The sequence below is a fragment of the Alligator mississippiensis genome, chromosome 6, assembly GCF_030867095.1.
Source record: "Alligator mississippiensis isolate rAllMis1 chromosome 6, rAllMis1, whole genome shotgun sequence".
Classification (NCBI taxonomy): Eukaryota; Metazoa; Chordata; order Crocodylia; family Alligatoridae; genus Alligator; species Alligator mississippiensis.
The window spans coordinates 98,660,730-98,688,566 of NC_081829.1; the positions used below are offsets into that span (position 1 = coordinate 98,660,730).

The 27,837-nt window shown below is 53.1% G+C and overlaps 3 protein-coding genes across 3 annotated transcripts; all 3 read left to right on the top strand.

Moving 5' to 3' along the window:
* Positions 1-2,256: 2,256 nt before the first annotated feature.
* CALHM3 (calcium homeostasis modulator 3) lies at positions 2,257-7,855 on the top strand. Its single transcript, XM_019486010.2, has 3 exons — positions 2,257-3,003; positions 4,719-4,974; positions 6,020-7,855. Exons 1-3 carry the CDS (start codon positions 2,717-2,719, stop codon positions 6,503-6,505), a joined length of 1,029 nt encoding a protein of 342 aa, XP_019341555.1. The 5' UTR covers positions 2,257-2,716; the 3' UTR covers positions 6,506-7,855.
* Positions 7,856-11,127: 3,272 nt separating this feature from the next.
* CALHM1 (calcium homeostasis modulator 1) lies at positions 11,128-15,956 on the top strand. Its single transcript, XM_006273669.4, has 2 exons — positions 11,128-13,303; positions 15,326-15,956. Exons 1-2 carry the CDS (start codon positions 12,755-12,757, stop codon positions 15,791-15,793), a joined length of 1,017 nt encoding a protein of 338 aa, XP_006273731.1. The 5' UTR covers positions 11,128-12,754; the 3' UTR covers positions 15,794-15,956.
* A 2,268-nt stretch (positions 15,957-18,224) lies between these two features.
* CALHM2 (calcium homeostasis modulator family member 2) lies at positions 18,225-26,976 on the top strand. The gene is made up of 3 exons (XM_006273658.4): positions 18,225-21,152; positions 23,842-24,445; positions 25,665-26,976. Exons 2-3 carry the CDS (start codon positions 23,903-23,905, stop codon positions 26,079-26,081), a joined length of 960 nt encoding a protein of 319 aa, XP_006273720.2. The 5' UTR covers positions 18,225-21,152; positions 23,842-23,902; the 3' UTR covers positions 26,082-26,976.
* Positions 26,977-27,837: the final 861 nt, after the last annotated feature.

The following is a 27,837-nucleotide window of genomic DNA, read 5'->3' on the forward strand; positions in this document are numbered from 1 at the left end:
TCGCAACGTCCCGTAATGCTAGTGCTACAGCTGATCCGTCACCAGCTTTTATTGCTGATGAGTGCCAGCCAACAGCAAATTGCAATGCATTGAGTCAAGTCAGTCCCGAGGCTGCTGCGACCATCGGGGCACCTTAGTTGCAGTAACAACCCTAGTTGTGTTGCTTTGCACCACTCTTCGGGCAGAGTGGCCTGGTGGTGCCCCTCTCCTCGCCAGGTATGGATGCCCATTAGCTTGCATGCCGCTCATTTGCCCTTTGAAAGGCTTATTTTTAGTCCTGCTGGGTGTCCATATACTCTCCTCACCCAGACAAGCCTAAGTGGGAGTACTGGTTTAGTCACCGATAACCAGACCATGGAACAGGCTGCACTGGTTTACATAGTACCAGGTACCAGACCAAGAGAAGCCTGGCCTGACACTGGTGAGAAAGACGTCACAGCTCTGAGTCTGTAGATGAGCAATCGCGCATGCTGGTACGCCGACACAAAACAGACACGAGGAGCTGACCTTAGCAGCCGCCCAGCTGCACGCCCAGGTCAGGAGGACTCTCAAGGTCTGTAGTTGCAAAGCTCGAGCACATCTGTATGGAGCACGGCCAAACTGGGACGCAGTACAGCACGTGTGCACACGTGTGGGAATGACTTCATACCTTCCACCCTTTCCAGATATTAAACACGTTAGGCCAACAAAAGCCTGGCTTAGTGGCTTCTTATGACGAAGCAACATACACAAGCTAACCTAGCATTTGAAACAGAACCGTCCTATTCAAGGAGAAGGAAGTTGACTGCCTTCATCTGCTGCCATTACCCTGCCAGCCAAGCAGATCTGCACCTTCCCCATTTGCAAATCAGCCATGTGCTCTGGTCTGGGGTTTCTGAACACCTGCCGGATCCCAAGTTGTAAGTGAGGCTGAATGCTCACCTCATCTGAAACAAAAGCCAGGAGGAAGAAACCGAGACTAAATATCAGAAAGAGGAAAAAAAGCTTCTTTGGCGGCGGGGCGGAAAATACCTTCTGCGAGAAGGGGAGGATCAGCACCACTTGGTTGCCCACCCACCCTGCATGGAGACACATACCCGAGCTGTAACAGAGCCTGGCGATGCCGAATTGTCCCCATCAGCCATCTTCGGGCTGACAGATCAGGCATTCGTGGAAGACAAGCACCCGTGACTGCGAAGGATTGTTGACGGGCGTTACCGGAGCACAGCGGGGTCCTGGTCTCCGACTGGGGCTCTTCGGTGCTAGGCGCTGTACAAAGCTCTTCTCTCCATAGAGCCAATGCTCCAAGTGGAAGACAAGAGGCAACAGCTGGACACAGACATGAGGGAGCACGAGGAAACAATTAGATAACACTGGTCTCCTGCCTAAAGAGCACCATTTAATAACAGTCACAGGACTGGCGAGAGGCCAGAGAAACCCTCTGTGCTCAAGCACTGTTAAGAGGAGGCCTATTTAGCCAGGGAAACTGAGACCGACCAAGGTGCAGATTGCACCTCTTAGAGGTGAAAATGGAATTTGTCCCTGCTCACGTCCTTGAAAAACTTGATACAAATAGGAGTGGGTCCTCCTCCTTCTCCTCACAGCTCGATCTCGAGAGCCAAATGCTGGCGTGTTGCACAAGTAGGTGTGCTAACAGATTCCCAGAGACCGGAGCAGAGTGGAATAGGATCGCACACAGGCACCTCAGTCCACTTTGGCGCACAGCGGGGACGTTTACACGAGACGCTTAACGCCCATTAGACTAATTCTACTGCACATTAGCGCAGCTGGCAAAAACCGTGCTAATGCACTAACGTGCAGTACATTAGTCCAATGAGCTTTAAGTATCAAAACCAGCGTTCGTTTGCACTAATGCACAATAGCACCGATTACAGCGCATTAAGCTTCGTACCTGCACTAACGGTTACTAACTTAACGCGCCGTAATCAGTGCTACTGAGCAGGTACTCAACTTAATGCTCCGTAATTACACTGCACTAATGAACATGTAGAAGTGCTCAGCAGGTAGAATAGGATCAGGCCTCTTGCAATTTGCCCAGAGTCACACAGCAAGTAGGATGCAGAGCTGCACACAGAGCCCATTTCTCCTGGCTCTCTCTAGTTGCTAAATCACAGCTTCAGAGAGACCGAGCGTCCTAATGCAAAGGACAGGGAGGAGGCATGTAAACAGACCCGCTTATTTGACTAGCTCCATCTCTCTCAACCGCCGGCGATGAATCACTGAACAGCACACAATCGAGGCGGCAGGAGAAGGCAGCTGCGGTGACGGCACAGCGCTGACGTCCCCGACACCAACACACCTGCAGGCATTGAAGTTCTGGGGATGGGAAAAGCGGAGGAAGAAAAAGAAACACCGTGAGGCCGTATCGGCCTGCTTACAAGGTGGAGGAACCGACTGCTGGATCTCATCCTGAAAGAGGATGCACGGCTACAGGTGAAATTGGAAAGACCGTGTTCAGAAGGCTGCGGGGAGGCAGCTGAGCTCACCTGGTCCCGCTTAGCTGGATGCAGGTATCTTCACGCATAACCGTGAGCAGCGCTGCTTCCCCATTTCCATCTTTCTGCCCACCCCGAGGCCCCGAGCTGCCTGTCTAATCCCAAGCAGGAGACGTCTCCAACCCCACGTTGCCAGAGATCCTACAAGAGGGTCGCAGAGACAGGAGCCAAGCTTAAGTCAGCAGGTCTCCGGGGGAAGCTGCCCCAGCCCACGGGGCGCCATGGATCGGTTCCGGATGATCTTCCAGTACTTCCAGTCTAACTCCGAGTCGGTGATGAATGGGATCTGCGGGCTTCTCGCCCTGGCCAGCGTGAAGATTTACACCTCCTTTGACTTCAACTGCCCCTGCCTGCCCAAGTACAACACGGCGTACGGGATGGGGATCATGTTTGTGCCTCCCATTGCCCTCTTTCTCTGCGGCCTCATTGTCAACAGGCAGTCTGTGGTGATGCTGGAGGAGTGGAAGAGACCGACGGGGGGAAGAAAGAAGGATCTGGCCATCATCAGGTGGGGAAAGCATTGCTGGGAAGGGCTCTGTCCCCTTCGCCTCTCTCCTAGCCCTCGGGTTAGCTGCATCTTTGGTCTCCCTGCTGTTTCTTCACTTTCTTCTCAGCTCAGCTCCCAAGAGCTCCCCTCTTATGCACCATGAGCACATTAACAATCCCAGCCTTATAGCAGAGCCAGGGAATCAGGGAGGGCAAGAGCACAGCAAGTCTTAACACCTTCAGGGAAACAGCAGCATAAAAGAAAGAGAGTCCCGGCAGAGGAAGCAGGAACAGCCTGACGAGAGAAGGAGCAAGCATAGGTAGTTGAGAAAACTCATTGCTGACTGCCCCAGGCACACAAGGATGCACAAGGCACCCTGCATTTAAACTGATGTGCCATCCCTGGCTTCAGGAGTCACTCCTGACTTGCACTGGAATAAGAGAGACAGGAGAATCAAGTCGACAAAGTTAAAATGAGGCAAGAGAGCAAAGAAGATAAGCAGTTACAGGAGAGATCATTGGCATTCAAAGGCAAATGATAACACACTACTGATGTCAGGTTAATGCTGACAAATGCCGTGGGCCAGATGGTTGCTGCTTTACGAGACAGACAAGCAGAGATGCATTTTGGGGACAAATCAAGGCATGTGCCCCAATTCCCCGGTTCTTATAGAAATAACGAGTGGCATCCTGAAAGCTTGGGAATCGATATGGAGAGTTTCCTAGCAATGACTCTCACCAGGCATCGTCTCCTACCACAGGCATCTCTTCCATGGCAGCGTACTGCGAATGCATGCTGGGATGCCACCCAGAAATGACGATTAAGTATTTAGGAGCAGACTGTGGCACCGTGCCTTACACCCAGTGCCACTTCTCTCCACTGAAATTAGTAGGGCAATGCCTAGAGTATGGTGCTCTGCAACAGGAGCAAAGCTGGCAAAGCCTGGCTCTAACCCAGGCCCTTCCAGTACACATGGTATTTTGTGGAGATGTGAAGCACTGGAAAGCTTATTCCAGGGGAGCTAGAGAGTGCAAACACTCAGTTGTGGCTGCAGGACCTCCCATTGTGAGCACTGCTCCTATTGACTTCAATGGGACTAGCCAGATTTTTTTCAGAGCTCTGAGTACAGACCAGCCAGGATGAGAGAAGACCACTGAATATGAGCGTGCATGTGAAGCCGGCTTGGGAAAAAGTTAGCTACACCAGCAGGACTCTGCAGTCACCCTGCTCAGTTGTGCGCTTTCCTTGCTTGCTCTAGTTGTGAAAGCCCACGGGGGGAAGGTTTATCAATGAAAGCATACATCATTTCCAAGCTTTCAGTTGAGGGGACGCTGGGCAAGGAAAGGGCTGGGGGCGGAAGCTGGATTTGGAGGGAGGGAAAGGAAGAGAAGGCGCTGACAGGGGAACGTGCACAAAGTAAGCACGAGTGTCCTTAACCAGGCATGATGCTTGGTTGGATCTTGACCAACCATAATCTTTACATTCTGGGCAAAAAGCCACTGGGCTGCAAATCAGACCCCTGGAGAACAGGTCAAGGCAAAAGTCAGGGAAGAGATTCAAGAGCAGAGGAGGCATCAGTTGGATCAATGCAAATGGCACAGCTGGCTGGGTGAAGGAGTATCGTTAGCTAATGTTACTGATGCCTGTGCCAGCCTAGTGCCATGGACAAGTATAAGCCTCTGGTTCTCCAGGAGATCAAGGAAGCACTTACTCAGTCCTCTCTCTCCCGCACCCAGGTACATGTGCTCCTCCATCATTCAGCGAGCCATGGTCGCCCCCATTGTCTGGATCATAGTCAGCCTCCTCGACGGCAAATGCTTCATCTGCGCTTTCAGTGGCTCCATTGACCCCGAGAAGTTTGCAGGCTTTGCCAACCTTACCCAGATGCAGACACAGCTCCTGCTCTCCAAAGTGCCCTGCAAAGAGGACGAACTCATGAGAAACAACACCTCCCGGAAAGCCGTCTCCAGGTACCTGAGATGCTGGTCGCAGGTAAGTCACAGCCTTTCTTAAGGGCATGCAGAGCAGTCTAGAGACCTGCAAGCTGCTCCTTCTGGAGCGGATGCGAGCTTTGCCATGAACTAAACGTGGAGCAAGATTGGGCTCCACTTCCCTGACAGTGAAGGGGTCCATCTTCACAGTCACCCACCCAGGATAGCAGAAAAGTAGAGCGCTGTCTTGCTGGTTGGCACCTAGATGCAGCGGAGGATGGTGACTTAATGTACAAAATAAAGAATATTGCACACGACAGATAGCCAGACAAAGGCAAAGTGTTAGGGATTACTGAGAAGGGAATTGTAAACCAAATGGAAACCATCATAATGCCCCTTTATAAATCTACGGTGCATCCACACCTTGAATACTGGGCCCAGTTATGGTCCCCACGCCTCAAAAAAGATCTAAAAAAAACTAGAGAAAGTCCAGAAAAGGACAGCAAAGAGGAGTCATGGTATGGACTATGGAAGGGCTGCCATACGAGGCGAGACTAAAGAGACTAAGCCATCTCAGTTCAGAGGGGGGACATGATAAAGGTTTACAAAATACTAAATGATGAAGAGAAAGTCAATAGGGATTTATTATTTCTCACCAGACAAGAGCTAGGGGTCACAAAATGCAACTAGTAGGGAATAAGTTTAAAACTAAGTAAAGGAAGTTTTTTCACACAGTGTCCAATTAAAATGTGGAGCTCGTTACTGCTAAAAGTGGTGGAAGCGGCGAGTTCAGCCAGATTCACAAAGGGGTTGGACACGTTCTTGGAGGAAAGGGGCATCAGTAGATATTGAGCGTGGGAGTGAGGAGCACGGCCTCTGAATCAAACCTGCCTGGACCTTCAACGCTGGAGGCTGCAAGTGCGGGAGGAACAGGAGGAAAACCCCGGTCGGACCTTGTTCACTCTCCCTTCCAGCCTCCGCCGGACACGGGAGACTGAGCAAGGTGGACCCACGATCTGACCCAGTCAAGGGCAATTCTTGTGTTCAGACACCAATGCCCTTCCCTCTGCCTCTGATCTTGTCTCTGCTTTCTCCTCGTCACCCAGGCCCTGGGCTGGAGTATCCTGCTGCTCCTTATCGTGGTGGCTTTCCTGGCCCGCTGGCTCCGACCCTGCTTCAACCAGGCTGCCTTTGTGCAGACGCGCTACTGGAGCAACTACATCGACATGGAGCAAAAGATCTTTGAGGAGACCTGCTGCGAGCACGCCCGGGACTTCGCCAACAAGTGCATCCTCCACTTCTTCGAGAGCATGCGGACGGAGATCAAGCTGCGGCGCTTCAACATGCCTAGGGGGGAAGAAGAGGGCGAAGGGGAGGCAGATCACCTGCGAGGGATCACAGACCAGGAGCAAGTGAACAAGCTCCTAAAAACGTGGTACTCTGGCAAGCCGCCCTTAGACGTGAGCCAGACCATCCCGCGGCAGCCCTCGGGCAAGGAGGGAGCGTGCACGTCCGTGCCCTGGGGGGACACTGTAAATAACAGGTGGGCAGCTGCCCAGAAGGCCAACGTCTCCAGGCAAACAGATGTTTAAAGGGGCACGGTCCTGCCGAAACGTCTTCTTTACAAGGGAAGCAGGTCCCAAGGAGCAGTCCGGGTGGATAGATAGGACGGAGCTGCTCCAGCTTTCCCTAAGCTGGCGACATTTCAGCTCCCCAAGTCAATATTTCAGCACAGTGCCAACACAATGAGCAGTAGACACTTGCATTAATATACAGAGGTCCCAAGGATAATCATGACTGCTGATGAGTCCCACGTGGCTGTGTTGGTCATTCATCTTAACCAAAAAGAGAAAACCCGAAAAAAACTGTAGACCCCTCCAAGTTGTGAAATAACCCATCAGATGGAAATAGTATTTAACTAATGCAGTAGCATGTGCCCGAGTCTTATCAGCTTGCAATTACAGCCAGGAGAGATGCGAGCTTCTCCCGCCCCTCTCCAGGGACTGTGCTAATTGAAATCTAGGCAGTGAATGCTGCTGTCCCAAAATGATCTTGCTGCTGAAATGGTTTCAACACGGTTACCCTAAAAACCAAAGCTCCTGCATTGTCCCATATGCCAAAAACCCTACCTGCCCCCCTCTCACCTACCACTCTCTTCGATTGCCTTGTATTTCCAGAACAAAACAGAGCTGCCTGTTGAAAATTAGAAGTTACCGAACTGAACTTCCTTCCAAACCATCAGAGAAATCATCATACCGCACGGCAATGGTTTTCAACCTGTGGTTTGCAGAACCGTGGGGGACAATGTCTATGGGGTCCATGATAGAGGACTATGATCAATCAAAAGCATGTGAATACCCACACTTACAATTCAAAGGGGTCTGCAACTCCATTAAAAACATTTAGGAGTCTGCAAATAAAAAAAATAAAAGGTTAAAAACCACTGCTGTGTGGGATTTTCAAATGAACTCAAGAAAGCCTCCATTGCTGTGCTTTAAATATAAGCTGATGGCACTTAAAAAAAACCAATAGTTTTATGCCACAGAATTTAGGTCCAGCTTCCTGATGCCAGCTCGGGGGATTTATCTATTGCAGCGTGAACCCAGTTCAAGTGGGCACCAACTGGTTGCCCCAAAATTTGAATTCAGATTTCAAAACACCCCATGTTCAGTCTTCAAGGTGTGGGAGGAGGGGTGAATGCCACCGCGTGGGCAGAGTTAAAGTCAGGCACCTCCCTTATGCATTTCTATACTCGCGTCCACACAATCACAGTTCTTTTCCACTTTATCTTGAGTCTGTTTTTCCTAGATTTATAACATGACAACGCTAGTATTTTGTTGGGGGAGAGGAGGAATTAAACCATTAAAATCAGACTTTCAACTTTAATGCCAGTGTAGCAACGTTTCCGTCCAGCGCCACCGATTAAAGCAGTTGTTCCCCCATTTGTACTTGTCAGGCCCCGCTTGTATGCAAGCAGGTGAGTGTAGGTCCTGCCTCACTAGCAGCACGGATCTGTGCTCGGGAAGGTCAGCTTTTGAGGATGTGCTAGAAAAAAAACCCAACTGGAGCATGCACATGGTAGTCTTTGCAAGGATGCACTCCTGAGGTCCCTTCCAGCCCTCGCTGTCTGCAATTCATCCCATAGTTACATATTCCAGGTCAGGATTTGGGGGGGCAAGAGAAGGGGTGGGGAGGCTGGCTGGCAACCAAGGGCAGCACCAGCTGCTTCAGTCAAATGGCAAGTCAGAGATTTATCAGGGCCCGACAACCCCATTAGAAACACCCTTTCTGCTTAAAACGAGCCACGTTCGCTCCCGTCTCTGCTACGTGTGCTGCCCATCCTCATCTGGGAAGGCAGGACGCTGGCTCACAAACGGGGATTCAGGAACATGGAGCAACAAGATACTTTGGCAAAGGGGCTGTGAAATGGCAGAGCAGCTTTTTGGCATTACAAACACAGATTTCCCCCTTTCCGGGCCGTGCTCACGAAATGCAGCACTTCAGCTCATTTGTTCCCTCACATCAGCATCTTATCAGCCCACAGTCTCTGAATACATTAAAAAAAGGAGCAGTTTATTTATCAACCTGCCAGTTCACTCCTGGCTCCCAGCGGGGCTCAGCATCGGGGCTGAACCACGCGCCAGTCCTCCCGCGACTATAGATTTTCCAGCTTAACGAGACGTCTCTCCGGGCCCCTTTGGCAAATAACTCGTGTGATTTTTCATTTCCAACCCGAGCTGCATTCGTGGGCTCTGCTGAACCGATGGCATCTCCCTCCCGCTGGGGCAGGGGTGGGCGATTTTAATGTACTTCTCCCCGATGCAGCGCTGGAAGTCAGAGCTGGGGAAATCCGATCCATCCTGTTTGGCACGCACTAGTCAAATGAGTTGTTTTCCTATGGGGGCTCAGCCTGATGGTCTAGCTTTCTCTGCAGGGCCCCTTTGCATACTGATTTTCATGTTCTCCAGGCTTCAATTGCTTGAGAAGGGCTGCGAGAAACGGGTGCAAAAGGGAGGAAAAAAAAGGACAGCCGTGCGGTTTGTGCAGCAGGAGATTTGGGGCGTCTTCTCACTTGCCACAGACTCCATGCAACTTAGGCAAGTCACTTCCCCTCTCTGTGCCTCACCTTCTTCACCTGCAAGAGGAGGGGTACCAAAGTTGCCTACCTCCCTGGAGGGGACTGATGCTTAATTAATGCTCGAGCATAAAGCGTCCTGGGATCCTCAGACAGAATGAGTCAGAAAGCAAAGACAAAGCCGCATGCACTGCATTACTGTGTCAATGAGAGTTAAACTCATGAAAAAGCAATACCTGGGGTGCAGATAATTCCCAGAAAAAAGGCATGCCATGTGTTTGCCCAGCCCCGGGAGACAATAGCTCCCAAGGGCATATGTACACACCACGTTTTTTGCCCGTTCACATGCTGCAACTGCATATCTGTTTGCATGAACATGATTTCCCCATGTTTTAAAAGACTTTCTTGTGTATTAAAGTAAAACTCCTCGGACGTAGCTTAGTTTGGCTCGCTGGGAATTAAAGCAGCGCGTCCATGGATTTGCTGCGTGCAAACACCAAACAAAGCATTAGCATGCCAGGTCCTGAAAGGAACGTCCTAATCTCGCATTATGTCCCAAGGTGCACGAAGTTAGCCCGCAGCAAGTAGACTCACCGAACAAAAACCAACGGCTAAGAAAGCCCCGAGACAGAAGGCAGGGCAAGCTGGCACTAATTCAGAGAGGCATAAGGTTTCATAAGCAACAGCTTGAATGCTATGAAAGCAATGAGAGGAGAGAGATCGAGACCGTGGTTCCTATAGCTTTCTATGCCAAGTTGCCGTTGACTTCGGTGAGAGTTGCAGGATCAGGCCTGTACACTGTGGTTAATGCAAGACAATACTTTTCTGGAGATCAAAAACCCCACTGCAAACAACGGGAGGCTTTTTAGTGGGTTGACTCACTGGGGCTTTGATATGACCTGCCCTTGACGTCCCCAAATTCAAACACCAGGTGAACGAAGGAACCAATGAGCTCTTCGCTAACCCTGCAACACAGAGTTTCTCCATCACAAGCCTCCTCTTTATCCATGCAGCCAAATCTGTCCTGGTTTGCTGAGAGCATGCAGGCAAGTGCTGAGCTGCAAACAGATACGGCTGCCTGGCTGACATGAGAGTGCTTTTCAGTGTTCATCAGACATGGGACGCTGTGCGTCGTGGCGTGACCATCGGGATGTCTGGGAGGCAGAGCAGTAAGAGCCATCCCTCCGGCTAAGGAGCCAGACTCCTGAATGCTGTTCCTCCTTCCTCCAGCGACCTACTCCAAGACCGTGGACAATAATCACTTACCTTGTGTGTGCCAACTGCTGCCTTTATATTACCCAAACCCCTTCCCATAGCATCCAAGGACCTCCCAAGCTTTACTACAGGGCACAGGGCCTCAACAGCATTGCTGTTATTCAACAAGTTGTTTAGGAAGAGACTCAGGGCCAGAGGGATACACTTAGGGTCTCTCTCTATACCCAGGGAGAGCTGGAAATTGAAGTGAGGCGTCCCAAATCCTGAGCTAGTGCCCTAACCATTGGACTATACCTCCCTCCCTTAAATGCCTTCATTTTGGAGAATCAGAAAGTCATGGAGAAAAGGTCGGGCTTGAAGGGACCTTCGGAGGTCACATCTAATCCAACCCCCTGCCTGAGGCAGGATCAGCCCTGTCCAAACCATCTCATACACATCCAGAATCTAAACTCATCGTAAAGCTAGTGTCAACCCCAACACAACACGAGACACCACACCTGATCCTGGCACAGGGAAAGCAGGGGAACCGCAGCAGCCAGCATCCTACTTCTATAAAGAGCTGTTTCATCGTTTTATAGTGCTCAGGGGTCGGAAGGGACCTAAACAGATCGTCAGCTCCGACCCCCAGCCCTGGGCAGTGCCGAGGAACGAGTGCCGGGGTCATAACACCCCGGCCAAATATCTGTCCAGCTTCCTCTTGAAGACCCCCAAGGTAGGAGAGCGCACCATCTCCCTTGGGAGTCCATGTTGTACTCTTGAGAGATCCCAGGTAGAGGACTACCCCCCCCAACCCTCCCCAATCTGTATCAATCTGACAACAGGGTAAAATCCCTTCCTGACCCCAAATAGGGCCATCGGTCTGACCCCGAGCGGAGGCGCAAGACCCTCTCGCTTCGAGTCCCTGCAGGAGCACTGGCACATCCCAGTCCAAGTCCCCAGCCTTGGCTGCAGCCAACACTCGAGGCCTCTGAGGAAGGCTTAAAAATACCTTGATGCATGTAGCAGAAAGATGAGAGAAGGGGGCAACCAGCAAAGCCCAGAAGCCTGGTATATCCCCATAGTACAACACAGGCATCGCTAACCCAGGTCATCCCCGACCAGTGGCTGAACCTCTTCTCGGACACCTCCGGTGATGGCGAATCCATGCCTTTCCCTAGGCATGGATCTATCCCACTGCCTCACTGGTTTAACTACAAAGACCTTTTTCCTGATATCCAATGCAAACCTACTTTGCTGCAGCTTCAAGCCATTTCCCCATCTGTCAAACAAGGTCTATCCCATCCAGGTGTATCCCCGTCTCCCTGCTAAGCCAAGAGGTTTCTCTCACACCGGAGAAGAAAGTGAGAATATCCAACTTCATTTTGATTCACGTGGTAAGAAAGACAGGCCGTGGCCAGCCACGGCCATCCTACCATTACCCAGCCAGGGGACCTTAATGTTTCCTCGGGGAGGTCCCAATATCTACAACACTCAGCAAGCCCGGTTAGAAGGGCTGGCTTTTTAACATTTCTCTTCCTCAAGGCTTTCTGGAGCCAGAGAGTTCATCCTGCGTGCTACTCTACTGAGCGACGAACAGATTTGGCCCTGCGCGTCTAGAGGCTGACGCCAGGCCACCTGGCTCCAAACTTCATTTCCTTACGGCCAGAGAGAATGATATTTGCCCATGGACGGTGTGAGACTACAAGGGTTAGCCTTTGCAAAGGGCTTGGTGATCCCCGAGCGCACAGCCCGGCGAGAGTCCTAAATGCTACCAGTGCCGTCTGGTTGTAGATGCGTGTGTCTGCGAGACCGAGGCAGGGGTAACAGAGGAGATCACTGCTGTCCGGTGATATCACATGGGAGCACGGGGGAATTTACTCCTCCTCGCTCTAGGCTCCCCTTAACCTCCCTTCCCCACCTAGAATACGACAGCAAGGAGTCAACACCACTCCCCCAAAAAGCAAACGCACCGTAGGGAAAGGAGGCTGGTGAGCTCATGAATCACTGCAGTTGTGCCCCAGGGCCTCAAAACCCTGCGAGAGCAAGGAGCGTCTGCACACCTGCCCTCCTCTCTCCCGGGAGGTGGGGCGCGTGCTCTCGGCCCTCTTCGTGCGGAGGTGTGGGAGGAGCACTCAGCAGCCCCAGCACATTTGCAAGCTGGTTGACGGAGCCGAGGCAACTCCCTTTACTGGCAAGAACAGACACGGAGCACAAAGCTACAACGCCGGCGCCCCCAGGCAAGCCAAAGCATCGGTGCCCGAAGAGCTGGAGGGATGCGGATACAACGAAGAACAGAGAAGGACGGTTTCCGAGCCCTGGAGCTTCTGAGAACGCATTCGTAGGTCTCGGCAAAGGGGGGGAAGGCAACTGGGACTTTTGCCAGCCTTCAGCTAAAGAAAATGGCAAGTTCTTGGCTTTAAATATCAGGGCAGGGACTGAATTTCCCAGGGACTGAATAATGCAATGAGCAGTAGTCAGAGACCATTGCAGAGATGCGCTCGGTCTTTGGAGGAGGAAAGTGAAGCGAGACGAGACGCCGGGTTGAGGAGCGGGGCGAAAGCCGGCGGGGAAGATGGACAAGTTCCGGATGATCTTCCAGTTCCTCCAGTCCAACCAGGAGTCGTTCATGAACGGCATCTGCGGGATCATGGCCCTTGCCAGCGCCCAGATGTACGCGGCCTTTGACTTCAACTGCCCCTGCCTGCCGCACTACAACCTGGCCTACGGCCTGGGCATCCTCTTCGTGCCCCCGCTCGTCCTCTTCCTGCTGGGGTTCGTGATGAACAACAACGTGTCCATGCTGGCGGAGGAGTGGAAGAGGCCGACGGGCATGAGGCAGAAGGACCCGGCCGTGTTGCGCTACATGTTCTGCTCCATGGCTCAGCGGGCCATGATCGCGCCCGCCGTCTGGATCTCCGTCACGCTGCTGGACGGGAAGTGCATCCTGTGTGCATTCAGCACCTCGGTGCCGGTGGAGAAGCTGGGGAACCTGAGCTACACGGGCCTGTCCGAGAAGGAGATGAAGAGGATACTGGCCCGGATCCCCTGCAAAGAGATCTACGATGGGCAGCAGCTCATCCCCAGCGAGGTGGCCGTCAGATACTTGCGCTGCATCTCACAGGTGAGCGAGAGGGGCCAGCGCTAGCTGCCGAGTGATGCCAGCGTGTCTCTCAAGCTAAGCAGGGTTGGGTGGGAGATCAAAACAGGTACTCTTCCCTTAGTCTACGCTCAACCTAACTCCAAGCTGGTGTTGTCTTTGCAAAGCTGGGGGCGTTGCTTGATAATGAACGTGAGAGCCTCAGTGTCTTGGCCATGTCCCAGTATGATAATGCTTCCCTAAGTTCCCCAGGTTCAGCTGCTTCCTCCCCTAAACTCACATATTAAACAACCTGCATGTTCTGGTCCAGAAGCAGCTGCATTTTGGCAGTGGGTAAATGACCCCTACAAGCCCTGGGCTACGTTCAGCCCTGGCACACGGGGGAAATTCCCGCTGACATCACCGAGAGCTACAGCTGCCTGCCCAGCCCTGAAATGCGGCCCTGCACCTGTCATGTATCTGGGCAGCTTTTTTCTCTCACAGAGTCCAGGCAATGTTCAATAGATTATATTGGAGTAGTCTGAGCAGATCTGGGGGGGTCCCTGTGGACAGTCACCCCCCGACACTTGGACTCTCCGTCCACCCAAAGTTTAAACCAACTGGCTGGCAGCGATCTCCCCAATCCCTCCTAAACTCTTCAATCCACAGGTGTTAACAACCACGTCTTCTTTTTAATGGTCTTGATGTTGCACTAGTCAAATCGTTCTTGCTTCTGCAATTTTGCCGTCTGTTAGCTGCCCCCGGCCACATAGCTCTTATTTCACAGCCCTACAGGACTGCTTTTAACTCTAGCAAACAAAATTAGCTCAGGTGAACATGAACTCGGGTGTAGAAATAACCTCCAGTGATGCATGATAATTGCAATAAGCCGGGGAGGTCCAGAGAGCTTGTGCCGGTGGGAGATCAACTAAGGCCAACCCACGTCAAAAGCACAAGCACGTGTAGTTGTGTTTGCACGATTCGTCTCGTTTGTGCGCCCTTCTCATTTGCAATGTAAATGCAGCCAAACGATAAGTGACGCCAAGCAAAGGTGCCCGCGTCAGTAGGCCTGCCCTCCACTTGTTTGTTCCTGGCAGTTTATGAAGGATGCAAATTCCCTGCAGCTCGGAGGCAAGAGCCACCCGACAGTCCAAACAGGACAGCTTGTCTGCAGCGCTGGCGTTTCAGTTCTGGCTGCTCTGCTGTTTTACGAGCTGCGACTTATCCCTTCCAGTCCCTCTGCGCTCGCTCGGTTAGCAGTGCTGCGAGCCAGGCGGGGGACTGCCTTGTGCACCGGCGTACCAACACCGACCTGCAATATAGCAGTCACTGCTGCCGTGCAAGCGCAGCCACCTGAAAGGCCATTGCAATGGCTGGAGACAGAGCTCGTACTCCCAGAAGCCCAGGTCCTTGCCATTGGAGCTGAAGGGGAATCTCCATTAGTGACTAGCCGTGCAGAGCCCATGACACACACACACACACGGAGTATTTCTGATTCCAGTCAGCAGTACACATATGCAATAGCACAAGGGATGGGTTTAGGTTGTAGCCGTGTTGGTCTAAGGATATAGGCAGACAAGGTTCCTTGGGTGAATCTGATATCTTTTATTAGACCAACCCAAATGGTTGGAGAATAGTTATTAAGCAAGCTTTCGGGTTCAAAAACCCTTCGTCGGGCTAAGGACGCTGCAGGAGTTGCTGCGTGCTCTTCCTGTTTACTTTTCATCCCATCCAGGATTCATGCCCGGTGAAACCTGCCAACAGCCTTCTCCCCCACTATAATCAAAGCCATGCCCTACCCTCCTCTCCCCCCATCACCTCTTAAAAGGCAATACCGTCCCAGCCTGTATCATTAGTCTGACACTTAAATGCTCTCCAGTTTGTTTCCGGACAGGCAAAGGAGAATTGTGGTTATGGTAGACCCCTGTCCTATATTTAAAGGTGCCCATCTTATTAGACAGGGAGTTGTCTGGCAGGGATTTGTGCTTCAGTCCTGGGTTTTTGCAAGGCCCTGCCCACGGTCTCCCGCCCTGTGACCAGCTTGGTTTCCCTCTCCTCACCCTGCAGGCTCTGGGCTGGTGCTTCGTGCTGCTGATGACCATGCTGGCGTTCCTCGTGCGGTCCCTGCGGCCCTGCTTCACGCAGGCCGCCTTCCTGAAGAGCAAGTACTGGTCCCACTACATCGACATCGAGCGCAAGCTGTTCGACGAGACCTGCACGGAGCACGCCAAGAGCTTCGCCAAGGTCTGCATCCAGCAGTTCTTCGAGGCCATGAACAAGGACATGGGCATGGGGCACCCCCACCTGCCGGAGAAAACCCCCTCCGAGGCAGGGGAGGAGAAGGAGAAGCTGCTGGGCATCACGGACCAGGGGACCATGAACAAGCTCCTGAAGAGCTGGCACAAATGCAAGCCCCCTCTGTGCCTCCACCAGGAGCTCTTCCAGAACAGGAACGGCTGGGCCGGCGAGAGCCAGCCGCTCGGTCCCGTCAGCCTGCCCAAGAGGGAGATCATCGCCTACTACAGTAGAGTATGAGGGTGGGCTAGGAGTAGCCTCAGGTTTCTCTTCCAAGGGAGCCAAAGACCCGCAATCAGTCCAGAGCCCTCTACCCAGCCCTGCCTCGCTGTGCTTCGCTAGCCGAGCAGAGACAGAGACCCCGACCCCGATTGGGAGCGAGGGGCGATGGAGATGGGAGAAAGGAGAATGCAGGGAAGACGAGCACCAGGCGTCCCCCTTCCACAGCAGCCAGGTTTGTGGGTGCAAAGCCACGTGGCCGTGCCATTATCCCCATGGCACACCTTTATGCCGCAGTCCCAAATCCAGATGGCTTTGCCTCCTAGCTACACAGGTTACAGCTGCTCCCTGCATCTCCATGTGCAGCTGGTAACCTCCCCTGGATTCAACAGCCCTTCCCTGTCCCCCCAAACCAACTTTGGTGTGCAGATGGCACCTCTGACGTAGGTCTCGGGGAAGCCCGTGCACTACTGGCCAGGGTGTGGCAGTAGCAAGAAGGGGGCTGTTTTGTGTCCATTGCTAAGGGCAATACTACGAGACTCCCGCAGCGCTTCCTTCCCTTTCACCGCGTGCTCTTCTCCATCTAAAAAGCAGCAGGAACATAAAGCACCAAGTGTGACCAAACTCTTGGCACTTAGGCAGTATTATCAATAACCCACTGAGGGCACGTGCCTCTCTGGTTTTACAGCATGAGCTATGAGAAAGCATCCGGTCTAGTGACCTAACCTCACCACTTACTAGCCGAGCTACAATCCCAGGATCAAAGCTCAAATCCCTGCAAGACGAGTCCCAGGGCCCAGAGGCCACAGGAAGCTTTCAAATAAGTCTGAGCAAAGCATCTGTGGGTGTTGCAGTGAATTAATTAACACATACCAGATGCAACAGAAATGGCTCATCTGTGTGTCGCTGGTCCTATACGGCTACGGGCTTGGGGAGATCCTCTTTTAAGTCAGGCAAGCTGCAGCAGAAGAACCAAGTCCTAGCCGGGCCGGGCCCAAGTGCCCAGCAGCTCTGGGACGCGGCAGAGACACAACCCAGAAGTCCCAATGGGCCACGAGTTTGTTACTTGGAGATTTGACTCCGCTTCCTTCCCATCACGAAGAGCCTCACAAACTGATCTTGTAGCAGCATAAGGGCATTTGTTGAAAGCCACTTAAATAAAAAAAGAAGAAGAATAAAAGGTATATAGGCTCACAGATTACATCCTGGGCTTTTTTTCTCCCCCCACCGAGCTGGAGATGCAAAGAAAACGGTTTGCATCTGATGAAGCGAGCTGTGACTCGCGCATCTCGGATTCAGCTAGTCTAAACGGTGCGTCTCTGCCCTGCCTGCAGCAGTTCGCTAGCACAGAAGAGCCGGAGCGTGACAGCATTGCGGGGTTACTTTTCCATCCAGGCTGAAAGGAGTTCAAGGAGCAGTTTTACACCACTGCTAACGCCCTCAAAAGGTGCTAGGTTGAGTGTTCATACCACATGCAAGATATGAGAAAACCATAGGGTCAGAGATGGCTCCATATTCACCCACTCCATACAGAAAACCCAGATTTCTGCAGCAAAGGCACATTAAAGGATATACCAGGGGCACCACCCAACCCCAGGCACTATAATTCCTACATAAAAGTAATCAGAACATCACTCACCAACGTTCACACCCTCATCACTTTTTCCAAATTAATTTTTTTTCAGTCGCATTTCTTTGTGATTAAGCGTCCCCTGGAAATCTTTTCTACCCACATTTTTATAGCAACAAAATACGAGAACCGAAGTGACTGTAGAAGACACAGAGGTATTTGTGTCTGGTTTTAGGGAGGGACACGCAGTGGCAGTGATAGGTGCCGGAGACTATCCATGAACAGATAGGTAAGTGCAGGATTAGTGGGTCTGACTCCAGGGAGAAGAGTGCCAGGTGTCACAGTTTTAACACTGATTTTGCGCTCAGAATTAATCAAGGCACCTGGCCAGAAACAAATTGCTGCAAAGCTCCACCAGCAAAGCCAAGGCAATTACAAGAGAAAGGCTGTTTCCATTCTTATTATTTTCAGCCAAGGGCAGCTGTGATCCACCAGACTGGATCGTGCTGACTTTCATCACAGTGGTTATTAGCCTCCAGGATTAGCAATGCTCCCCCCTCCCAGCAGATCCTTTAACATACTGAAGACTCAGCCAGTGCTGGCAAAGGGAGACTCCTTCCTTTTAAATCTGGCCCCCAGCCTGACCTGGCATCACATTTGTGGCCATCACTGCAACTTCTCCCACAGGCAAGGAGCCCAGGTTCAACAGGCAGGACCCTACCCTTCCAGCCCAGGGTGTCGCACGGGGGAAATGGAGTATATGGGTTACTAGGGGCAATGATTTCAATTCAAGGGTCTGACCCAGTTGCTCCCTGATAGCAAGGGGCTGGACCAGAAGGTCCCTACCAGTCCTGGGCTCCCCGATCCCGGTGCCCTCTCTCCCTAAGCATCCCTTTAGCAAAGGAGCATGCTGTCCCGGAGAAAGGTGAGCAGACACCCCGTTTACCTGGGTCCTTGCTCCATAACTGCTCTCCTGGGTGCAAGCGCGCACAGCCCAGCCAGCTCCAACCTCACCCTCAAGGATGTCTCCTCTCTCCCAGAGCCTCTGAACTGGAGGGGAGCCTTCAGCTTCACAGAGGAGCAAGCTGACAAAAGTCCTCGCCACCTAACCCATTGCACACCTGCTGAAGCAACCCAAGGATCCCCCTTAAAGGGCCATGACACTGCGCACTGATGGATAAGAGCAGTTACAAGCTTGAAGAGACACCACCGTGGGAGTCCACCTGGCCCAGTATCTGGGGTGGAAATAATGTGACACAAGACAGAAAGAGGGGTGTAAACCCCTGAGGGCTCCTGGGGGAGGGGGTAGCAAACAAGCCAGGGCAGGATGACAGCATAGGCACAGCAGGGCTGTGGCAGGGGTGGGCAAAGGGCAACCAGGACCCCAGCCTCCCCCTGGCAGAACTCTGTTTCTCTCGAGGATAAAAAAGGAAACTTGCAGAAATGCTCTGAGCAGACCTGAGTCTGCAGAGAGCCTGAAATAGCAGAGCACAGGCTGCCCCTTTTCTCTAACTCTGAATCCAGGCCCCAGCCAGGGAAGGTGGGGGCTGAGGCAGGGGGTCCCCAGCGCAGGATGCCTCTAGACTGAGCCGTGGCTCTCAACCATTTGAGGCAGCCCTGTATTTTTTTGACTACGGAAAAATAACAGAGGAAGTCTTCTGTTGCAAAGCGCTCAGAAAGAGCGCACCAGGGGAGAACGGTTGTGACGCTACAGATTTCCACTGGGTTTGTCTTGTGAATCGTATCTGCACACTGAACTGTGCTAACCCAGCGTGGCACCCTTGTCGGGACCTCAGCATCTGCATGGCTTGGCTCCGCGAGGGAAGAGCTGGGGGAGGAAACACCCGGGAGGGAGACTGGCAGGTACTGGCAGCTCTGGCATGGGATTCAGAAAGGAGGGATCAGGCTAAAAACCTTCCCCGGGAGATCCACCAGCCTGTGGGATCATCTTCCACGTGGCCTGGTCCGACCGCTATCACAGGACACAGGGCGCACCCGAGAACCCGTGCTGCAGGGACTGCCCTGGGTGGGGGGACCAGATGGTTTTGCAGGCCTGGCCCATCTCCAATTGCTGTGATGAATCACCCGGCGCTGCTGATGAGAGGAGCGGCTTCCCGCGGGCAAGAGGCTCAGCGAGCTGCTGAGGCTGTCAGCAGTGGTAACCCCGTATTCTTACGTGGACTACCCCTGCCGCCGGACTCCTAACTGCGATCCCACTCCCTTGGTGCAGGGCGTGGACTGGACCTAGTTAGAAGCAGTTCCTGTGCATCAAGAGCTCAAACTCTCAATTAGCAGAGCAGGGGAGGCGGAAGGAAGGGAAATGATTCACCGAGCACCCAGCAAATGTGGTTGAGCCAGGCTTAAAGCAGCAGTACCCAGAGAGGGGCTGAAACCACATTACCAGTCTACTAGAGCCCTGGCAAGAGGCAGCATCAAATCCAAGTCCAGAGCCAAGCGTGTATCTGGAGGTAGCAGGGCCCCCCTGAAGCACAGGAGCCACAGGCGGGCTCTCCCCTGCGATAACACAGGGCATGGGGAGAGCTCAGCTGCCCCAGAGAAGAGCCAAAGCCATGCAGACACCAGCAAGCGTGTGCACCTCTGCCAGCAGACTCTTTGGGGTCCTGGGTTTCATGCCAGGCCCATGAAGGACGGCAAGCTAAGCAGCACGGCGGGTAGCAGCGAAAGAGGGAGGAATAGGAGGCGGCGGCGGAGGAAGGGAAATAGTGAGGCCTCGTCCTCGGCCTCCTGGGCAGAGGAAATGGGAAATCCAGGAATGCACCGCCCCTGCCAATTCTTGGGAGTACACTCCCTCTCTGCCCTTCCCCACGCCCAGCTGGGCTGGAGAGCAGAGGAAGTCCCCAGCTGCCAGCTGAAAAGCCAACCCTGATCCACTGCGCTTCCAGGAGCAGCCCTTGCACTGCTTGTTTGCACCCCCCAGGCCTGAGTAGTGGAGGTCTGACCCAATAGCCCCATTATTTTGGATCGGTGTCCAGGTGGAAAGGCAGGTCCGATGCCTTGGGCTCCTATTCAAGCTGGAGCTGGCCCCCATCCCTATCAGATGCAGAGGCTGCATCTCCGGCACCCTGAAGAGCTCTGCTTCATGTGCCCGGTTCTGCAAACTCCCACAGGCGTGAGCCCACCGGTGGGATTTGCTCTGGTGAGCAAGCCCTTGCAGCATCTCCTAGTCTTCCAGTCCCGGGACAGCGCTGCCGAGGCCAAAGCCCGACAGGCAGCCCACCTCCCTGCTTCCAGCTGAACTGAAGGGTGCGATGGCCTTAACCCTCCTCTCCACAGAAGCATGGCTCGGCCATGCCAAGAAAGCCCAGCTAGCCCGTGCTCTGCGAGCTCTAGCACCAGGCTTGGGGCAAGCAGCAAGATTGCTCCAGACTGGGACCACACAGCAGCCGCCTGCGAGATGCCTTCTGCTGCCGCTGAGCAGCCTCGCTCCATTTTGGGGATGGATGATGCATTTTTTCCACTAACTCATGTTCAAGCCTCTTTATTTAAAGGCACAACATCAGTTCTGACAAAGAGAAAGTTCACGGTTGGTCTCTGCCACACAAACCCCACCCCGAGCCTGGGCTTCGAGAGCACCCCCCTCCCGCCAGGGAGAAGCCAACGCAGAGCGGGACGGAGAGGAAGCTGCTGCAGTTGGATGCTATTTTTAACGGGTTTGGCATCGTCTGCAGGCAGTTTGTGAGCCAGATCTTCACTCCCCCTGCTCCCCCTCTGTGGCAGAGCCAGCTGCACCTGGACCGTGTTTGAACGGCACGTGGGCAGGTCTGAAAGCAGCTCCCCGCGTCCCCTCAAGTAAGTGACTGGTTTTTCATGCTCGTCTCAGGGCCAGGGTTGCAATAGAGGCTGCTTAGAGAGAAATGTATGTAGATGCCCCACCCTGGCTGGGCACCGAACCAACTTCTGGCGGGAGGATCGTCCCGAGCATGGAGGGTTCCTGTTTGCTACGGATCTGATTTGTGCATGGTTTGCTGCCAGGCCTGGGCTCCTGGAAGGGGCTGGTTTATGTGCATCAGTTCTCTGCCCCCACAAGTATTGCCCTGCTGAAAACTAAACAAGGCAAACTTAATGGCAAGGGGGAGGATGGTCTGACTCATCCCCACGTTGCTGCAGCAGTGTTAGCGTGGCTCTTCTGAGGAGTGAGTTATGCTTGTGAAACAGCACGGCAGAGAATCCAGCCCCGGGCTTCCAGCATTCGGGTTGTAGTGCTTTGACAGCGTCTGTGGAATAGCGTTGCTTCGGGCTGGGAATAATTGAGAATAGCAGACAGAGCTCTGTGCTCCCTCCGTCCCAGTTGTGCCATGGGCCTGGGTGGAGCTGCGCAGTGATCAGGATCAGTTCAGCCTTGCCAATCGTCACATCCCCCCTGAAAGGCCCATGCACATCTGGAAGGCTGAGCTGATCCAGATCGCTTTTAACCCCCCACCTCCAGCTCCTGCGCTACGCCCGTGCTACAAGCCCGATAGCCGGAGCAGCCCTGCCAGAGGCTGGGCTTTCTCACAAGTGGATGCTACGGGCAGGGGTCCCTTGTTAACAAAGTGGCAGCTGCATACAGACGCTGCGCACACATAGCAATGGGTGTAAGAAGATTTCAGCCCCATTTCTCAGTGCTGGCACTGTCACACGTAGCCACAACTTGCGGGACAATGAGCTGGACTGCGCTTGGGTGGACGCTGCAGGCTCCAGCTAACAGAGACCGGTCAGGCAGGGGCATAACCTAGACCCCCGTGTAGACGCTGCTGTGCTGGCAGAAATGTGATTTGGCAGAATCGATTGTTTCAGAGGACTGGCAAAATTGCAGTTTGGCCTGTACGAAGTACCCTGCTGCTGTGGCTACCAATATAGCAAGACTTAAACTGCCCAAGAAAGCACCACGCTGCCTGCATCTATTCCAACGCAAGGGAGCTTTTAACCTACAGAGCACCAATCCTTTCATCATCATGGGATCCTGTTGCCTGGGGATCCTTCACCCAGCCGAAAACCGCCCTGCGAAGCCAGCCGGCCTGCTGTTACTATCAGAGAAGCAAGATTGATTTGGCGATATCTTTTACTGGGCCAACTACAGAGTTGAGAGAGATGCCAAAAAAGCTTCCAGGCAAAACACACCTTTCCCCAGCTCCAGGGAAAAAGCAGACACGACCTACGCTAGACACTGGGGGAAACAAAAATAATTGCTTTAAATATCCTTTTCTATTTAAACACTCGTCTAACACCTTTCCCAACTATGTAGTTGGTCTGATGAAAAGATATCATTACAAAAATATTCTTATATATGCCCTGGACTAGCACAGCTACAAGAGCACTACAACAGCTCTTGTCTGCTGTTACTATCATCAGATAGCATACCACTTGGCCCTGCGGGTCTCCAAACATTCGTTAGGCCCCAGGTAGGCACGCAGAAGTAATGCGATTTGCCCCAAGTTGTATAGCAAGGTTATAGCAGAGCTGAATAATAAAGCTGGGAGAGCTGGGATCAAGGCTTTACTCTGCCACAGACTGTCTGAGGGACCTTGGGTGGATCACTTAGCTTCTCTGGGCTTGACGCCCTATTCCTACAGTGGTGATAATAGCATTGCCCTACCTCCCAGGGCTGTTGTAAGGACATATATGTGAAAGAATACAGGGTGTTCAGTTAACAAGGCCACAGATGCACACAAATTCCTAACAGCCTTGCCAAAATCATCTGAATGTCAGTGTGGTCCCACCAGCTCCTTACCTTGGGCCGACCAGAAGGCACCAGACTCCTGCTAATGAACTGGTGTTCCTGGGGTAGCACCAGTTTAGCAAGTGCTGCGCAGGGCAGGGGTGACTGGTGCCTCTTGAACCTGGGGGGGCATGGTGCAGACTGGAAGCGGCCAGCCCAGCAAACTGCAGACCACCGGCCAGACCACAGGTAAAGTTGCCCCCGGACGGAGGGTAGGTGGACCTAAACCTCAACCGCAGCTGCCGTGGGCCCTGCAGGAGGAGCTGCGGCCTCTCCGCCAGGCTCTGCGGGGTCATGGTTTGCCGTCCTGAGTGGTGCTGAGTCGCGGGCCAATCTCAGGGGGGACACATGCCCCCCCATAGCCTCCCCTACCAGTTGCCTGTGGCTCAGGGCTCTGGTCACACACACCCTCAGCATCATCCAGCCTCACAGAAGGGAGCAGCTCCTCTCTCTACACGCACCCCTTCTCTGTCCAGAGAGCTAGGGAGAGGAGTGGGAGTGAATGGGAGAGGTTAGGTTCAGCTCCCAGAGCCCAGGGCTGCTCCATTCCTAGTAACCGTGCGATCCCTGGCTACGTCTGATGTCAGGATGGCTCGAGCCTGGCCCCAGCCCACTACTCAGGCCTCCATCCACCTCTTTGCGCGCCCAAATCAAGCTGGTTAAGGGGTCAGGGCAGCTACCAAAGACACGGGGACGCGTGCCAGGTCTCTCTTGCTGCCCCTTGGAAGCTGGCAGATGTAAGGCTATGTCATTTTGTCTGTGGTGCGTTGTCCTCTGCAGATAGCGCGAGGCGAGACGACCCACCTCCCCTTGAAAGCTCTGCCGGAGGGGAGACGACGAGATGGCCGCCCTCATCGCTGAGAACTTCCGCTTCTTCTCGCTCTTCTTCAAGAGCAAAGATGTGATGATCTTCAATGGCCTGGTGGCTCTGGGGACGGTGGGCAGTCAGGAGATCTTCTCGGTGGTTGCCTTCCACTGCCCCTGCTCCCCAGCCAGGAACTACATCTATGGGCTGGCTGCCATCGGCGTCCCGGCCTTGGCCCTCTTCCTCATCGGCATCATCTTGAACAACCACACGTGGAACCTGGTGGCCGAGTGCCACAAGCGGGGCACCAAGAACTTCTCCAGCCCGGCCACCTTCCTGCTCTTCGGCTCCATCCTGGGGCGGGCAGCCGTGGCCCCCATCACCTGGTCCGTCATCTCATTGCTCCGTGGAGAAGCCTACATCTGTGCCCTGAGTGAATTTGTGGCTCCAACGTCTTTGGACAAGTTTCCAGCTGAGTACAAAGCAGAAACCCTGGCCGTGTTCCCTTGTAAAGAGGTGCCGACGAACCTGACTCACTTTAAAGAAGAAGTGATCAGAACATTAAGATACGAGTCTCAGGTACTGATTTGTTTGCCTGTATAAAGTGGGGAGGGAGCATGGCCTTGAGGATGAAGGAAGCAGGGCTCCTGGGGTCTTTTTCTGGCTCGGGATGAAAATGTTGTCTCTCAGTTAGTAAGCAACAGTAAGATTTCTTGGTCCATTAGTAGCTCAGAAGCTTGTGCATGACCCTAAGCAAGTCATTACCCTTCCCTGTGCCTCATCGTCCTCCCCTTCACAAAGGGAAGGCTGGTTCAGCCACCGTCTCTTAATAACGTCACTGAAGCACCGGGCTGGGAAGCCAAGTAAGGCAGAAGTCCCCAAGAAGCCGGTTCTGTTCAGAGCCCAGTTCCCACGCCTGCACGGCTCTCCAGTTCAGCTGCCTGGAGCAGTCTTTCTTCCCAAGGTGCAAGTTGTCTAGTCAGTGTGAGGCCCGTCTCTGCTGCCAAAACCCTGCCTAGGTTTTGCATTTGCCATCAGGTTGTCCCTGCTACGGGGAAGCCATGCTTTGTGAGGCACTACAGAAAGGTGGCAGGTCTTAGGTGAGCGAGAAGCATACGTTATCAAGACAGAGGAATGCATTTTCCTAACCGACCCCACATGAGCTGATTGAGCAGCTTTGTTATTCTGCAGCACCACGTTGGATCCAGGCTAGACAGACCCTCACTTCACTCACCAGTACTTCCCGTCCAGTAAGGTACAGGTGGGATTTCATAGATGCTAGGGGTCGCAAGGGACCCACGAGATCATCGAGTCCGACCTGCCCTGGGCCGGAAAGAGTGCTGGAGTCAGGTGACCCCAGCCAGGTGTTTGTCCAGGTGTTTAGGAGTATGCATGATTTGGAGTAGGAGGGGGCTTCAGATGGGGGATGTGGGGAGAAAATCACTGGCCAAGCTGCAAGGGGGTTCCAGGTCGGCGGGAGCAGGGGAGGCCTCCAGTCAGGACAAAGGCGCACCAGAAGTGGAGAAGGAAGCGTTTCCAGTCAGGATTGAAGTGCATGGGTAAAACATAGGTGAGGATCTCTGCTTTCAAAGCAGTACAAGCCAGGGCTATTAATGCTTCACATCCACCAGTCCTATATTCAGGACATAAGAAAGCCCAAGTCTTAGGGTCCTCTAAAAAAAAATCCCAGTATATACTGGTGCAAACCCTGGGGCAGTCTCCGAGATCAGAGTCCGGAGTTGGAGGCATTTGATCAGAGACCGGTTTTAATGCAGCCACTCTCTGTCTCTTCCCCCAGCTCTTAGGATGGCTGCTCATTGGTGTTGTTGCGGTCCTGATTTTCCTCTCCAAGTGCTTGAAACACTGCTGCTCACCGCTGAGCTACCGGCAGGAAGACTACTGGGCCCAGTACCGCTCCAACGAGGCCAAGCTCTTCCGCCGCACCGCCGAAGTCCACTCCAAGATCCTGGCTGCCGGTAACGTCAAGCAGTTCTTCGGCTTCGTGGCTCTGAGCAAGGAGGAGAAGGAGCTGGTGGAGGAGTTCCCAGTGGAGGGGGTCCAGCCGAGCCCGCAGTGGAACGCTATCACGGGGGTCTACATCTACCGGGAAAACAAGGGCTTCCCGCTCTACAGCCGGCTCCATAAATGGGCCAAAGGGGTTGAGGGAAATGGACCAGGGCCTGATGGTCAGGAAATGGCCTTCCTAGCTGTCTAAGCGAGCCAGCTGCCCATGGGAGGAGGGACCAGTTCCCCATGCTCTGTCACTTTATACTCTATAATCAACTCAGGTGCACGGTGACCAGATACGCTGTGAATGATCCTCCAGATAGGATTATTCTTCTTAGACCACAGCAAGCCACAGGGCATCAACAGCTTCTGGATAAAGACCAGCTGCACCGTGCTGTGCTGGGGAACCAGACCCTATCTCTCTGGGATACAACTGTCACTGCTCCTCCCACAAAGTGGAGCATAACGCAGACGCATGCACCTTACCTACCGCCTAGCAAGGCAGCACAGGCAGAACCCTTGGGTCCTGCACATGCAGGGATAAATTGAGGACCAAAGTTGAGGACCAAATATCTCAGCATGGCTGAGGTCCCTGTTTCCCACCTGTAAATGCTGCAGCCTCTTGGCATTCCTTCATTTCAGAGGGGGTGGAGAAAAAAAAATCATGCCTTCATCTTGCAGGTCTACCGTGCCTTTCCTGCAGAAGCACCCACAGCACTTCAGAGACTGTAGCAGAGTGGGAGGGATTCACTTCCGATTTGCTGTACATAGAAATGAAGCGTATGCACTGGCTAATATCAGTGGCGAGCAGCAACTTCACCCTTCTTTAATTGTGCTTCTCAGACTCTTTCTATTGCCTTAAATGACTCCTGGACTAGCCCCACTATAGCCTTATGAACCACGCATCACCAAGAAAGAGATGCAGGTGGAGTTTACGTTTCCTCCTCTCGACATGCCATTGTGTCAACCACTTGCTTTTCCAGCGTGGCAGTTAAACAGGTTTTAGTTGCATGTTGAATGACATGTACACAATTGTTTCTATGTTAAGGATCGGTGGCATACTGGAGATTGCTTTTCTTATTTATAGTGCTCCTTTTTCTATACTTATTTGTGGTCTTATTTTCGTAAGCTTTGACCATGCCTCTCCCAATACTGCCAACTTGAAGTGCTCAAAAATCGCAAGCTGGGTACTTGGAACTGATAGGAAAAAAATAATTAAATTGGGTTTCTCTTGTGGTTTCTAGGCCTTTTGAGGGCACTTAGGTTCAGTTTTCAAACTGCTCTGTGAACAAGAGAGCTGGAAGCTTAAATGTTGCCTTTGTAGGAAAGTCTCAGTGCCTGCCATGCTCACGGGACGCCAGGACTGGAAATTTAAAAACACCCGATCCTGGGAGAACTGACAACGCTGCTTGCAGAGCCCACGTGTAACCCTGGCACCAGAGGCAGCTCTGAAAACCCCGAGGTGGCCGAGGGGAGAAAGCATCCGATGGCTGTCGGGAAGGGAGCAGCAGCATGAGCAGGGGAAGGACCCAAAGCGGGCTGGTCCCATTGTGTAACGTATGCAGAAGCAATGAATAAATCATAGCAGAGTAAAAGCCCAAGGAAACAAGAGCATAGGCGAGTGCTTTGGGCTTCTTGTCAAAGGGAGGGAACCAAACAGCGTGGAGCAGATTCCTCTCAGGGGGCACAAACCTCCCCCAACCTGCTGCCACGTAAGGCCAAAGCAGAGCTCCGGCCCCGTTGACAGGTGGTTTCCCCCCAGGTGCTGGGGGGGTGCTGGCTGTGGGCGCACACGTATTTCCTGAACAGAAAGGGGAGCCTCTTGCCAGAAAAAGCAGCAGCCCTGGCTCTTCCTTATTAGCTACAGCCCAGAGACAAAAACCCAGGGGTAGAAGTAGAAAGGCAGGATGTTAAAATCCCCTGCCACCACCACACGCCCAGCCTGGTCGCCCCAAGGTAATGTA